Source organism: Tauraco erythrolophus, chromosome 19, assembly GCF_009769465.1.
Source record: "Tauraco erythrolophus isolate bTauEry1 chromosome 19, bTauEry1.pri, whole genome shotgun sequence".
Taxonomy (NCBI): Eukaryota; Metazoa; Chordata; class Aves; order Musophagiformes; family Musophagidae; genus Tauraco; species Tauraco erythrolophus.
This window is the reverse complement of record NC_141483.1, coordinates 2,674,346-2,689,321: the sequence shown is the minus strand read 5'-3', so window position 1 is coordinate 2,689,321 and position 14,976 is coordinate 2,674,346. Positions and strand designations below refer to the sequence as shown.

The 14,976-nt window shown below is 39.5% G+C and overlaps 1 protein-coding gene across 2 annotated transcripts in view; it reads right to left on the bottom strand.

Moving 5' to 3' along the window:
* The window catches only part of MED13L (mediator complex subunit 13L), a 195,682-nt gene that overhangs the window by 34,317 nt on the left and 146,389 nt on the right, over positions 1-14,976 (bottom strand). Inside the window, exons 8-15 of one of the 2 annotated variants that reach the window (XM_086623263.1) lie at positions 14,183-14,345; positions 13,247-13,351; positions 9,156-9,884; positions 7,883-8,105; positions 6,786-6,891; positions 6,240-6,364; positions 4,767-4,866; positions 912-1,132 (exon numbers count right to left, since the gene is read on the bottom strand). In XM_086623263.1, the coding sequence (XP_086479389.1) occupies positions 912-1,132; positions 4,767-4,866; positions 6,240-6,364; positions 6,786-6,891; positions 7,883-8,105; positions 9,156-9,884; positions 13,247-13,351; positions 14,183-14,345 (1,772 nt within the window). The remainder of the gene's footprint in view (positions 1-911; positions 1,133-4,766; positions 4,867-6,239; positions 6,365-6,785; positions 6,892-7,882; positions 8,106-9,155; positions 9,885-13,246; positions 13,352-14,182; positions 14,346-14,976) is intronic. The other variant, XM_086623264.1, reaches the window with a different exon arrangement.

Genomic DNA, 14,976 nt, shown 5'->3' with positions numbered 1-14,976 from the left:
GGCCCAAAAAGTTAAGTAACGCAGACTAGACACAAGCAGGCAGAATGATTTGAGCCTACCTCTTGACCTGTGCTAAAGATGGAACGATGACAGACAAACCAATGTACACTAGGTGCTTATGTTAAGTCCTTTCATGTGATGCTATGGAAAAATGGATACGTCGGGATATGTAAAGTCGGGGAGGTGAGTACTAGTACCCAGCAGCAGAGTCCCCATTTAAAAATAGTTCTTTACTCAGATACACTATCGGACTCGATATAGGAGTAACTATGTGACATTACCTGACCTGTGTTATACAGAAAGTCAGATAAGAATGGTCCCATCTGGCCTTAAAACTTGTGAAGTAACATCAGCTGAAGAAGAAACAGAGCAAGTTCAACCCCTGGGCTTTCTCAGAGACTTTCAACCCTAACCAAAAAAGGCAACATTTCAGAGAGGAAAAGGCAGCCTTTCCACATGCACGACTTTCTCCTAGCTGCATCCCCAGGGACTGGCAGCAAGGAGTGGCTACACATAGAAGGTGCTACCGAAAAATTATCTGAAGAAATAAATCATTTAACAGCTACTTAGTCACGAGTATGTCGCTTTTTCAAACACGTGCACTCTTTCTGTTAGGCATAGGGCTCGTTTCACATACAGCATTGTTTGTCTCTTGAGGACACCCAAAAACATTACAAACAGAAAATTACAAGAAGAAAATACCTACAGTTAAAATCAGGGAAATAATTAAAAAGCTCTTTTACTAGAGAATAAGTTTTTCTTCCAACTAAAGACTGATATGTACTTTATATGGATCCCGTTCACGCTTGTTAAAGTAGTTTGCTACACCACTACAATACACGTGACTTGTTTATAAAAATCAAAACATACATGGATAAGATTATAAAAATACCACATCTTTGGCACGTTACCTTAATTTCTTCAGGTTTAGGGCTACCTAATCCATCTTCCACCTCCATTTTAAACTCAGCAAGCTGTGTTGGAACCATGTTGACCATGGGACTTTCCATCATTCCCAAGTTGGTCACAGTCTCTGAACTTATTCCATCTTTATAACTCATCACCGGGGAGAAGGCAGGGTGTTGTTCTAAGGAAGGTGGTGTTGGGAACATCCTTTGGAGATCTGCCACAGCTAAATATCATGAAATAACGCACTGTTAATCATTAAAATATAAATTCTGAAGGAAATCCAATAAACAGAAGAGACCAGCTCAACACTAGCTCTGACTTCATCGGTGGAACCTAGCAAAGATTCCACAAACTTACTAGAGCTCTGACACCAGTATAAATCTAGACAAAAAGTTAACTCCTAGGGATAAATTCCAAAAATTCCTAAGGATACTGTGCAAGCTTATTGTTCAGCAGAAACAGCAAACTGGTAGAGACACGAATTCTATGTACGATTTTACCAATAACAACAAAATATTTCATAACAGAAGAGATTAATTCACGTGAATGCAAAGTTCACCCCAGCAGCTGTTACTAAGGAGACAGAGAGTTGTTTCTTCCCTTTTTAGAGCTGACACTGAGCCCTAGAATGGGAGGCTTTTGGAATTAGTGTGCACTTGGCTGCATTTTTCCACTGATCCACAGTCATTGTAGTCTCGTGGTCCATAGCGACACCACTCCTGAAGAGAAGACAGGCTACTGTTGCTACCACAAACATTGACAATTTGCCTTAAGGATCTGACTGCCAGGCATCCAAAAGTGGCAAGTGTCAGAGGAAGCCACAAAATTGTCATTTTGCATCACAAGACATTAAGCCAGGAAAGTCTCTGAATTACTTCTCAGTAAATGAACGTAATGTAATCATCCATTGTGTATTTTTCTTCTTTAAGCAAAACAAACAAACAAGAAACCCCAGCAGAAATGCTGTAATGCAATCAGAAAGTGTCATGCAATGGTGTGATGCACAGAAAGTGTAATGCAATCAAACAAAAAATCAGCATGAAGTCTTGTATTTTCTCCCCAGCTACATTCTTTCTCCTTCCAGCTATCAGCTTCCATATTTATGTCACTTAAAATTCAGAATACATGCCATCTTCTCCTGCCTTCAATTAGGACAGACAGTCTCCAGATAAAATCATCACTCTGGTGAATTCACTGTTAAAACACTCAAATTAGAGAAGGGTAAATTCCCATAGGTGTCTCCTCTTAAACACTTTTTCTGACAGACTGAATGCCAAATTCCATTCCTATACACACACCCAACCTGAGCTGATAGGACACAAGGACCTACTTGTATTCAGTAACTTCTGCAGCCTAAAGATGATGGAAAATTCATAAATAAATACAGATGGATTTCTGACTGGTAAACACTCCATTGTGGAAATCCAAACTGCTGAAACATAGTCCTATTCTCAAAAACTAATTGAAAAAGACAGAAATAAGTGATGGAATTGAAATTATATGTAGTATATGAATACACACACTAACAGTACATTTTTGTAGGATGCTGCAGCCTCAAGGTGTGTCTCCACACTGCCTTAACAGAGCCAAAACCTGAATTCCACTCTTGTGCACAGAGACGAGAGCGCCAGTCTATTTAATTCTTTAATCAAAGTGAAACAGCTCAAATAGGTGAAGTCCTCTCAAAATGGAGTTCTGTTGGTAAGAACAGTCAAAGCTGAACCCAAAGTCTTTCACAGCCTGGAGTAGTAGGGTAAATAATGGGCTACAGATTATTCCCACTCAGCTCTTCCCTCCCTGCCCCCCCCTTTCTCAGTCTTTGAAATAAAAATTTAGAAGACCTTAGTCCTGATACAGGATAAATTAGTGCTGAAAACAGGTTCAGTAGAACGGAAAAAAAATATTTTCCACCAAATGATACTATGAATTATAACCTTCAGGATGCCAGCTGAATTAGCTACTGCCTGTTTTTCAACAAAGAGAAGTGTGCTCTAGAAACTGGAGAAAGGAGGGGAGGAAGGAAGGTTAAGATGAAATGTGGTCAGCAGGACCTTCTGGTGATGTACATGGCATTTCAGTTCCCTGCAGACACAGTTACACCTCAACAGCTGCTGTCAAGGGGACAGCTACAAAACACAAGTGGAGTGTATCTATCTAACTTGTTCCATACAGCTCTGTAGTATTTCATTTTCTCACACTCAAGCTCACCCTAGTTAGCAAAATTCTGCAGTGCAGATTCATAAAAAAGTTTAATTACAAAAAAATCCCCCAACCCTACAGCAACAGGCTAACTATCATTATTCATTTTCATGTGTGTCATGCTTGAAAAAGCTTTGCATATTTTAAAAAGCTATGGATCAACTAAACCTGTCAAAATCCAATCTCTGTATACTTCAGACTTCTACATTTGAGTAAATCAGCACAGCTTTTATGGGTCCATAAAACTCTGACTCATCTCCTTCAGACTGTTTTTTTTTCTTCTCCTCAATTTGTTCTCATTACCAGCTGAAGTTAATGAGAAGGCATTAAAGAATGATTTGCAGAGATTTGATTTCTGCTTATAGCTGCCACAAAAATCAAACATTCTTCCTCCTCACCACTAAGTAATTTCTAATTCATAATTTGATTCGTTAGTATTATACCAAAAAATTCTCACCTTCCTCCTCTCACACATACATATACACATTTCTCTCTCATCTCAAGAGAAATGCCACCTATAGAAGTAGAATCATACAATTGTTTAGGTTGCAAAAGACCTTTAAGATCATCGAGTCTAACCATTAACCTAACAGTGCCAAGCCCACCACTAAACCATGTCCCTGAGCACCATGTCTACACGTCTTTTAAACACCTCCAGGGACGGTGACTCCACCACTTCCCTGGGCAGCCTGTTCCAATACTTGACAACCCTTTTGGTGAAGACATTTTTCCTCATATCCAATATAAACCTTCCCTGGCGCAACTGGAGGCCATTTCCTCTTGTCCTATCACTTGTTCATTGGGAGCAGAGACTGGCACCCACCTCGCTACAACCTCCTTTCAGGTGCAAGAAATGCAAGAACGCCCATATATCGCAGAGAGTAAAAGTTATCACTCCCAATAGTTGTTGGCACAGTCCTTACAAAAAGCCTACTGTTTTAATCTGTTTCATAATTTTCAGTGTATTAAATTTAATTTCTGAATTTCCTGCACTCCCTGTGGCCTTCCTTGTACATGTGCAGTGCCTGCACAAGCATGACTTCTACCATAACCATCTGTAAAAGGTCTACAATGTGTCTTCAGTTAGAACCTGGTTCTTCAACCTGGTTCTTCAGTTTTAATCATGGACCTCCACATCTAGATTAAACCCTGAAGGTGATTTTAATCTGAATTTGTCCAATGCTGAATGCAATTTTCTTCCAAGACAGGTTGCACCATAACGGTCAACTGGTAAGTCATGGCTTTGAATTCCTTCAATTCTTTAAAAAGTGGAATGATTTATGCTTGAAGAGTGATATGGTAAAGGTGTAAGTGACTAACCGAGATTAAATACTGAATTGAGAATAGAGGCGATGGCTTCTAAATGAAGATTTGTAACAAATCCCTCCCATACTCCTAACCTAAGACAATAATGTCAAAAGAAGAGCATCTCAAATCTCACTAGACACATTAAAAATGTATGTCTATATTGCCATCCACTGTTTTCATTAAAATCTCCTTACTCTCTTTCATATTGGCATGTGGTAATTACGGAACAAAACAAGCACACTAGCTCTTAGTCCTGAAAAAATGGCATTCTAAGCCTCCTACAAAAAGGCAGTACGGTAGCTGTGAGGTGACTGGAACTGTCAAAGTGGTAACCAGTTGTTGCTACTTACTTGGTGGGTAAGGTACTGCTGTTCTACCATCCTTCCCTACAGGGCGTTCCTCAGACCCTACTGCGGGCATTTTTGATGACCGAAGAGCTGGCGATACAGCCTAAAAGCAGAATAATCACATACTATATTAAAAAAATATACACAATATTAGAATTCATAAGCTATTAAAAATTCACAAGAAAGAAAAAAAGTGTATTTTTCCACTCTCCCATTCGCTCCCCCCAAGGAGTCTGGATTTATTTTTCCTCTCTTTCAACACTAAAACAAACAAACAAAAAGTGTCTGAAACCTGTGCCTGTCTATACACGCCCCCCCATACGTAGATAGATACATATGTCTCTCTATACACACATATTACATTGAAAATGTTATCACAAACACTGAGTTTGAAATTAGTGTGACTTTTCTACTCGCTTCCATGTTTGAATTAATCTAAGATAATAATGAGAATACAGCACAGAATAAGAATGTCGTAACAGATTAGCTCAGGGGACAGCTCAACACATGTAAGTCTCAAGACAGGAAGAACGTTAGGTCTGTCCAGGCCAGCTTCACAGAAAAGGTAACTTTTTATGTTGCCAGACTAATCCTCTAGAAGATTTGCATATTAACCACAACATCTTCAATGCAGGTGGTGTGGAACCACAGGGAGAAGTGGCAAATAAATGGGTGCACTTGAAAAGTGCTGCCAAGAACCAGACATCACTTTTAAATGCTGTTATCTGCTATCAGTCAGTTTAAGATCACCTTTCATACCATTATGACTGTATTAGATTAAGCTTAAAAATAATAATTATTCAAATCTTTGCCTTTCCATGTGTCTTGTTTTTTTTCTCCCCGGTAATTGATATAAATCTGCTTTTCCTTTTGCATTCAGCAACTATTCCTCTTTGCACTGAAATAAACTGCTTGTAGGAATAGAAACATGCTTCAGAGAATTACTGAAATTCATTAAGGTTGCATTTATTTTTCTTTGGGCAGCTTTGGGCAGGAAGAAGAACAAATCACCAGTGAATGAAACCAGGATCTTTCCATGACTCTCAGACAAAATCCGGACAAAAGGTAAGGGCAAGGAACTAAACAAGATGCTTTCATAAAGCAACTCCACTGCTCTACCTATGGAAGTTCTCTTACAGCCTGCCTGTGCAACGACTGAGCCAGCAAGGGAGTTGTGCACTGGTTCCCCTCGTGAAGAGCTGTCAGACAACACAAGCTCTGACGTAACCTAAGTGATCTCCTAATGTTCCTGAATTATACACAGTGATGATTTCTCTCTTTGATGGATCTCCTGAAAGGATATCTCTCTTTGCTAGCCATTCTTCCTAGTTAAAATCCAAGCCTGCCTACCTGGAAACTCCTATCCATAATGATTATTAGGGATAATCACTCCCCACTAGGATCCCATCCTCCTCCTCCTCCCTTTTTTTGGTCAAGGTTTAAGTCTACAGAACACTCGGTCCTACAAAGACTTACACCAAGCTCATCTTCATCTGAATTATCAAAGATATTATCTAGATCATGAAGCGATGGAGCCAGATCCGTCACCTGTGTGAGGCTACCAGAGCCTACTCGGCCTGCAGCATTGTCTTGCCGGGTATCTAGGAACAAGAAAGGGAAAAACACAGGAAAAATGGGAGCAAAGTTAAGAAAGACAACATTGTCTTTTTTCAGTTTTACGTCTCACTCTACACAGGGGACAAGCAAGAATCAATGAGGCCCCTTTTCTAGGATGTAGCCTAGAAATAGCCTTGCAGTCAAGTTTTAAGCAAGCACCAAAGGTCAATCGAGAAAGAGTGAGGGTAGCTACTGCTCAACTTTAATGTTCTAAAAAAAAAAAATTGTTAAAAAAATATGTTATTATAAAAAGGACATGCAGAATCAAGTTTTTTCCATCTCAGGAGCCGTCTATAGCTCTGATGTTACAGTATGAAGTTCAGTATGTGATTTTACCTTTCAGATTTTATTGCGTAGCTTTGAGTATTTTTGCTTTGCAGAGCGAATAGAAGAGCTTTTACTCACCAGTCTTAGGAGCAGAACTGAAAATAGACATGGCATCTTTTCCATCAGGAACTGGTGTAGAATGACCCGTTGCGGGGATCTCCTTGGTACCAATTCCATCTTCTGACTACACAAAAAACCAACAGTTTTTAAAGGATATTAATTTATCTAAGAACAACTAGTTTCCCATGTCAAGTCAAACTCAGGGCTCTGAATTAAATGCTTAGAGAAGAAAAAAAAACCAAAAAATTTAAGAAGGGAAAAGAACACAGTTGTCTGCATTTATCTACATATCAGGAAAAACACAAAGTAACATTGTGTATGATTTACAAAGGATTCCATAAACATCAGTTAACTTTGATAGCCAGAACAGATAATTAGCCACCTCAATTTCTCCAGAAAACACATCTTCCAGAATTTCAAGTGTGGTGGCTACCCACTCAAGAACAAACGAGTGAGTAGCCAATGAAACAGCTCCGTAACTGGTAAGATACATAAGAAATATGATGCACACAGGGCAGGTGATTGCCAAAGTGGTAATTGTTTTCTTTCACATATGGAGGAATACCTCTGAGGTATTGTTCAACACCTAGGAAACGTTCAAACTAACACAGCATCCCTGCCACAAATCCTCTCAGCAGAAGGCTACACTAATTTTGCCCAAGGGAAGAAAAATAAACTTGGGCTGGAGAGATCTGAGCTTTGCAGCGAGGTGTTATGTCAAGCTGCAGCAAGCAAGGGAAAAAAAAAAAAAAGCCCAGCAAATTCTTTCATCCCTAGCAGTGAATACAAGGCTCAAAATATTTCTTAGCTTAAATCTGGAACCTGCTGCTGGTTCAAGCTGAACTTACATAAACAGCAAGTATTCCTTGCACCAGCAGTGTTTTCATATACAAATAGGTTCAGAGGGATGCCAGCAAACACCAGTTCAAAAACACCATAGTGACACAAAGGTTTTTCCTGTAAGCTGGTCCAGGAAAGAAATACATAATCTCTCTGGATCCTGCTCTGTGGAACAGGCTCGTGTCTTCCGGAGAGCTGTAGAGCAAATACTGCAGAGCAAGTGCTGCAAGTCCTGTAAGAACATTAACAAGGAAGACTCTGGATTTACACGTTACCTTGTTCTTTTTCAGAGGATCTTTCTCAGCCCCAAGTCTGCATTTTTTACTGCCGGTGAAGCTGTACTTTATATCACCATCTTCAAAAGTGTAAGGATCACTAGCATCTCCCAAGCCTTCTCCAGGTGGTTGTATTAGAGGCAAGGGGTCCAGATAGTTCAGTGTCTGCACTGGTTTTTGCTCTTGCAAAATTTTAAACCGTTTATTAGGTTGTGCTAAGAGCCTGAAAGTAAAAATAAACAAAAGCAAAAAAAGCCATCAAGAAACAAAAACAAACATACCTTTTACAGCAAAGAAAAATAACAGTTCTTAAGACCTGTAGCTGTCACACAAATACAGCCCAGGTCTCACTCCATCCTCCCCGATCAGCAGAAACATGTATTTTCCTCAGATAAAGGATGCATTTCCCTACATGTCATATCAAACACCTGATGTATTAAGAACTACTTTGTAATAATGAAAAAAGAATTAGTCTTGTCACTATATAAATCAAAACACTCTGAAGTACACATAACCTTTTCAGCCTAGCAAACTCCATCGTAATTACCAAAATCAATGTTGTCATAACCCAAAAACTCTTCCTCAATTAATTTTAGCTTATTCATTTTCATTAACTACTCTTTGGTATGTTTTTTCTATGCATTGTCAGAATGCAGAAGTAATTTTTAGGCCAGCATAAAATTAATTGAAATTCTCATGCTAAAGCTAAAAATAAATGACGAAACAAACTAGTAAGCAAGAGACTGAAGCTGAAAGTAAAGCTTCTGTCCATTTCAAAGATCTGACAGTGGGTTTACAAAAAGCAATATTATTCCAGAACACAGTATCAGCTACTACTCACAGAAAGCGTGGTACAGGGCAATTTTAAACCCACGCAGTTGGACAAACCACACTGAAGTGCCTCTACAGTGCCAGAAACAGAATTTCACTCAAAACTAAGCGCATATGTAGCTGGAAAGTTGCATAACTGAACACAGATTCTCTTCAAATGATCAAAAGACATCAGCTTAATAAAACTCTTACATTTGCTCAAATTGCTGTGATATACGTCACAAAAAGATTTATCAGTTCTTACAACATGCAACAGAAAGCCAGCTATGAAAAAAATAAGGCACCCTACAATAGCACATTTCAAGTCTTTAACGTTATCTCCGGCACACATCATCTTTGATGTCACAGCAAAGCCTTCTACTTGTTCCAGTTTCAACTGGAAACAGACTTTGGTCATGCTTAATTTAATAAAACCCTCAATCAGATCCATTTGCACTCTTACCTTTTCAGTGCAGTGCTGTCCCAGTTGATTTCCATCTTGGCATCGTATCTCTCACACGGAAGATCTGGTGGCCTGAACTCTCGATTGTCACTTGATGGGACGCTGTAGGTCCTCCACACGTCTAGTGACTCGTTGTTCTGAATTATCCCACAGTATAATGCTGTCTCACTGACCTCTGCCATCAAAGGTAACCTCTGTCCAGCAAGGACTGTCCTGTCATCTAAGCTGGGCAACGGCTGAAGCTCCAGCCCACCGCCGTAGAGTGCTGGGTTTACTGGTACAGAAGGTGGGTCCAGGTTCTCTGCTTCCTGACCTCTTGGCTGGGGGCTAAGTGTGGGAGGCAGAGGGGAAGTAGGAGAATGGGGTGAATCCATAGGATTCATATTCATTTGCTTGCTTGGATTTCTAGCAGGTATAGAGAGCGGCTTCTCGTATTTTCTGGAATTAGGGACTTCTAAAGAAGGCTCCATTCCTGCTAATCCCAGTTTCTGCCCTGATGCGTCCTGCTCCATGCATAGCTCTTCAGTCACAGAGGGTCGATGGTGAAAGGGCATCATAGGCCTTTTTTGCAGTTTGTCTCCTTTTTCTTGTCTCTCTGTTGTTTTGTGCTTTGAAGAGGCGGGAGGTGGCAATGATGAAGATGATGATGTTCCCACGCTGAATCCTGGCTGATTTATCGTCGGGGGACGGCTGGAGCCAGCAACACAACGCTGCTTGAAAACCTTGTGCCTGAAAGTGGAGGCAGAAACAAATCAGTGCATGGTGTATATGGTTATCTGATCTAATGGGAACAAAAATCAAGCCCAAAGAACAACACTGAGAAATCTTATGTCTATTCATCATCTTTTAACAGATTCTGGAATGGTGACATCATCTGGACCACGTCATTCAAGCCAACTCAGCTGTTTCTCTGACCTATGAAATGGAAAATGGTGGTCTCCAGAAAATGGCATTCCAATGAAAGATTTAATGTTTATAAAAGCTTAGTACAGCTCAGATGGAGGTACTACAACAACAAAACCCAAGCTCCTGTTGTTTTCATTGCCCTAAAGACAGACAGCCTTTCAAATCAAACGACCGCTGTGGAGCTACGCCACCACTCTTGCACACTCCGAGCATCTGTTACAGAAGATACAGATCAGAAGCGTTTCAGTGACGTTCACAGACGCAATACGCAGCGGCACGCTTTCATGGCAGCTTCTCCTCCATATCAGTAAGGAAAAATAAGTACAACTCTAGTCCAAACACAAATCAACAGAAAAAAAAAAAAAAAGCAACTACCAACCGATGAAGAAAGCACGAATAAATCTTTTAAAATATTTGAGACAAAAAATGCAGTAACATAAACACTTATTATTGGCTCCATATTTTAATATGGCTTTTTTTCAATTGCCACCCAGTATCTTTGAGACTGGGAGGCACAGGACTGAACTTCAGTAGGTCAGGTACTGCTGAACAGTATTTTCATCATACAGCTGATGGTCCCCAAGGATGTTCCAACAGGGACATCTAATTCCATCCATATTTTTATTGGTCTTTGTTGTTGTTTGGGTTTTTTTGAGGTTTTTTTTTTTAAGATAAGCAGAAATTGAAAGACATATTGAGTTTAATATTTATAACCATTAAATATGGTTAAATACCATTTTAAAATAAACAACTCTATCCCTATTCTTGTTTATAAACAACAGCATTTAGGACAGCAACAAAATATTTCAAACCACATGCTATGCTTTTTACTCACAAAGATAAACTACATTATTGCAAGTAAAGTGGACTACTAGACTGAGGAAAATCAGTTCTGCTTTTAGGACATAGCTATGAAAACATCCAAGTTTTACAGTACACAGTGGCTGACAAATGGTACAAATACAACTTCTTGCACTTGCTCCATCTTTTTCCTGTAACCATCCATGTTGCGTGGCATTGTCCCAGCTTCCTTCGTGGGCTTTGCTGTTATCAGGGCATGTTGCAAATTCTCTGCCGCAGCAGATGGTCTCTGGCTGCACTCGCCCATAATGTGGAGCTAATGCCCTAGTAACTGGAGATTTGCCTTAAGCATGTTCTTGTAACATTTCATTGCCTTAATTCTCCATCATCCACCGCATTTTAACTGGCTGCAGAAAATTAATTTAGACATTCTGTTCTTCAGCACACCAAGTTGGGCCTACAGAAGATTGAATTTGATGCCGAGCTCCAGACGACCCCTTAAGATGCCATATTTAAGATCGTATCATGACTAATTTACACTCTCATTTATACAATACATAGAGAATGGGCAAAGTAATGACCAAAACAATATCTATATGGCAGTAGCTACCCAGTTTCTGTAGCTATACAGAACATTTTTATTGCTGTTTGAAATCAGGTACCACCTTCATTTTAAGGATAATGTTTTCATTTCCCAGTCGCTGTGTTTACTAACTCCAGCATGACATAGGTATCACTGGAGGTGTTAAGAGAGAGTGTGAAACTGCAAATGCAGCTGAATCTATCCATAGATTCTGGTTTCCATTGTCCACTATTGACTCCCCTCTTTACAGGCGAAGCTGGACCTCAGTTTTCCACAGGAAACACTCAGCATCCTGACAAAACATTTATCTGTTGTGCATTCTTGAGCACACACATGCAAGCAACATCTAATGGGGGTAAAGAGCAAAGCTGCAGAGGAGCAACCCTCTCACTTCAGATACAGCATGGAGCATCGAGGTTGAACACACTGCCCTCCGTGTGATGCACAATTCCTCCACATCCCTTCATCTCTTCCTCTAAATACACAAAGAGCAACTGGCTCCATGAGAAGGAGGTACAAGGACACAACCTTGCTTCATTCAATTTGGGACAATGGAAATTTCTAATCAACAGCCCTTCGGAGATTGCGAGTCCGCTGCATGCCTGAATTTCTCTGTACAGCCAAATCTACACAGAAAGCTCTGCAGAGACTTCTTTGGCAGGTAACACGCTTAAGGATTTGGTTAGACAACATATCAATTTTACTATCATTAACAGCAGCGTTATTCTTGAGTTTGCCTCGCTGTTAAAAGAAAAATAAAGAAGAAAAAATAGAGATGGCTATGCCTCAAACAGATGAAAACCAGAGAACCATTTCAGCCACATCACTGGCTATTGTGCCAACTATTCTATTTTGGCAAAGACCATTATTGCAGTTGAGGAGGGGCACAGGGGGGATGAGACAGGAAAAAAACCCACCCCAAAACCAGAGGGGTTAGCATAGGACAATCAGCATTTCTGTTTGATCAAATGAATGACATTTAGATCTGTATATACTTAAGGGATAACTTCTTTAGGTGATAAAAACATCTTTACCAATCTTATATGGTAAGTGATGCCTTTAGGAATTAAAAATGTCAGTAGAAGCATTTTCATGGGACTATTTCAGTGGAAACTGTGGTCTTCTAGCCCTGTAGCATCTTTCCAATAATTTTAAGAATGGTTAAGCAGAATTGGTGGGGCTGGTTTGCCTTTCCTGAGTGAGCAGTACTGGAACTTTAAACATTCATCAAAGATGAAAGATAACTGAATAAACTCCTGAAGTGTTTGTGTAAGTGAGCTGTGATTTGATCAGTTGACAGTGGCTGACCACGCTGCAAAGGTTTTTTATTCTCTTGGGTGATTTTTTGGTGTCCAATGACTCATGGCAGACTGACTAGAGGTCCATGGAGTAAAGTTATTCTTAGGGATATTCTTCCTCTTCCTCCAAACAGGAAAGGTAGCACTATCCCTCAATCAGGATGCTCTGAAACTTAGGCCCCTCTTCATCATGAGTCTTGCCACTCCAAACTTTAAAGCTCGCATTTCTGAAAAGCCTGAAGGATGAGTTCATTATGAACGAGAAGTGTTTGTACTCTAGCCCCCATTTTCTAGTTTAGGATAATTTTTCCACTGAGATTGACTACTGAAAGTGACAATGAGATGAATATTAATCACCTGAATACAAGTGATGATCATAGTTTTAATATTAAGAGCTTCCTCTTCTCTCAGCTGAAACATAACTCCCCTTTGTAAGTGTACCTCTTTCTCAATTAAACAAAGCTCTTCCAATAGAATAAATCCTTACTCCCTTCAAAGCTCACCTGGAACAAGAACAACTGACTCTTTGGACTGGATCCACAAAATCCCAAGAAACAGCACTGTTAGGAACTTCCTCTTCCAAATTTGCAGTTGTAACTTGGTTTCTCCTGAAGAAGAAAAAATTACGTTAGTAGTTATCGCCTTTTGTAAAACAAAATTTTAAAGGTGCATAGGCATATATTCATGTACGTTTCCCTCAACTAAACTGCTTCCTTCTACTTCTCTTTTGGAACAGAATTCTGTATTTGACAGTAGTTCCCTCTACTACTCCTTAAAACTTACAGTTTGATTTGCATGGCAGGATGGTACTAGTTCTACATCAGATAGCTCTGTCTGGAGTTTGAGCACAAGAAGTAAGGGGCAAGCAATTTAAACTCTGAATCTGAAAATTCTTCTGATATAGTCAATGAGGAAATTGCATGGAAATAGTGAAAAATAAAGATTTGGGGGCTCACCATGCCATGAATATGCTTTAAATCTCTAGTAATAAAGGCCTATGATACTAACAACATGAATTTACCATATCCTTGTTAACTGGAATTTTAGTCCAACACATGTAAGGTAATGCTTTACAAATATCAAATGCCTACTATTTGTTCTTCAGTCACCCAACTTTCACTCTAGTAACTACAACTGGACCTAGAAAGTGCAATCAATAAATCTGAAAGCATCTAGCTGAAGGCACACATTACAGACTTGTAACCTCCAAGACTATCACAACCAAAATACGCAACTGCAAATGCAGTGTGAATGAAGTGTTAGGAGTTTTCAGCTGAACACAGTAAGATTTTCTTTGATAATGCTGTTCTGCATCATTAGCTTTGATTAGTGGCAAAAGAATTCTGCAAGGAATAATGATATCTAAGGCAAAACTATTTCAATTTTAACTATGTACTATGTATTCTTAATAAACAAAACAATCAGGGCTGCTGCCTTACTTGGGCTGTGACCTGTTGAGAATGCATTCCTTCCAGACACGGTGAACCATACGATTGTGAAATTTTGGAGTGATCTTGCCTGATTTCTTTGGACTGTGTACACTGACCGTCCCCTCCTGTGCAGCTGAATGGCTGATAATGCTCTGAGAGCATCCACTTTCTCCTGCAACATAAATTAAGCATTAATGTTAAGAACAGCTATAACATTCACATTTGATACTTTTTCCTGAAAAGACGTTCCCTCTTACAAGGCTGCTAACTACACAGATGTTCACATTCACTAGAAAATGCTTCAAGCTTCATTACAAAAGACTGACTAAACTACATTTCATTTATATAGTCTTTAGTGAGCTGCTTTAAAGACTAAATTTATTAGAATATAGATGGTTCTAGAAGCACCTATTAAGAAACCCAATAATTTACATAGACTATTTGAAAGCAAGAAGCAGTTCTTTACACTCAAGTGAAGAAACGAGCGGATTAGTGCCATGCTATTTCTTTATAATATGCCTGTATTGCAATAACAGAATCCAAACCTGCTTTGGTAAAATCTTACAGTTGAGATGTATACTACTGCAGCAACTGTTCAACAGTTGACCACTAGTACATACTATTAAGGCAGCATGTTAGGTACTCAATAATACTGTGTGATTACCAAAGAGACAACAGATGAAGATATTACTTCCACATGTTAATAGCCTGAAAACTCTGATTTACATTCTGCACTTCATCGTTTTCTGCCTGTGATGCAGAAACCTGACCAGCTACTGTAGAAGTAATTCTACTACGACACA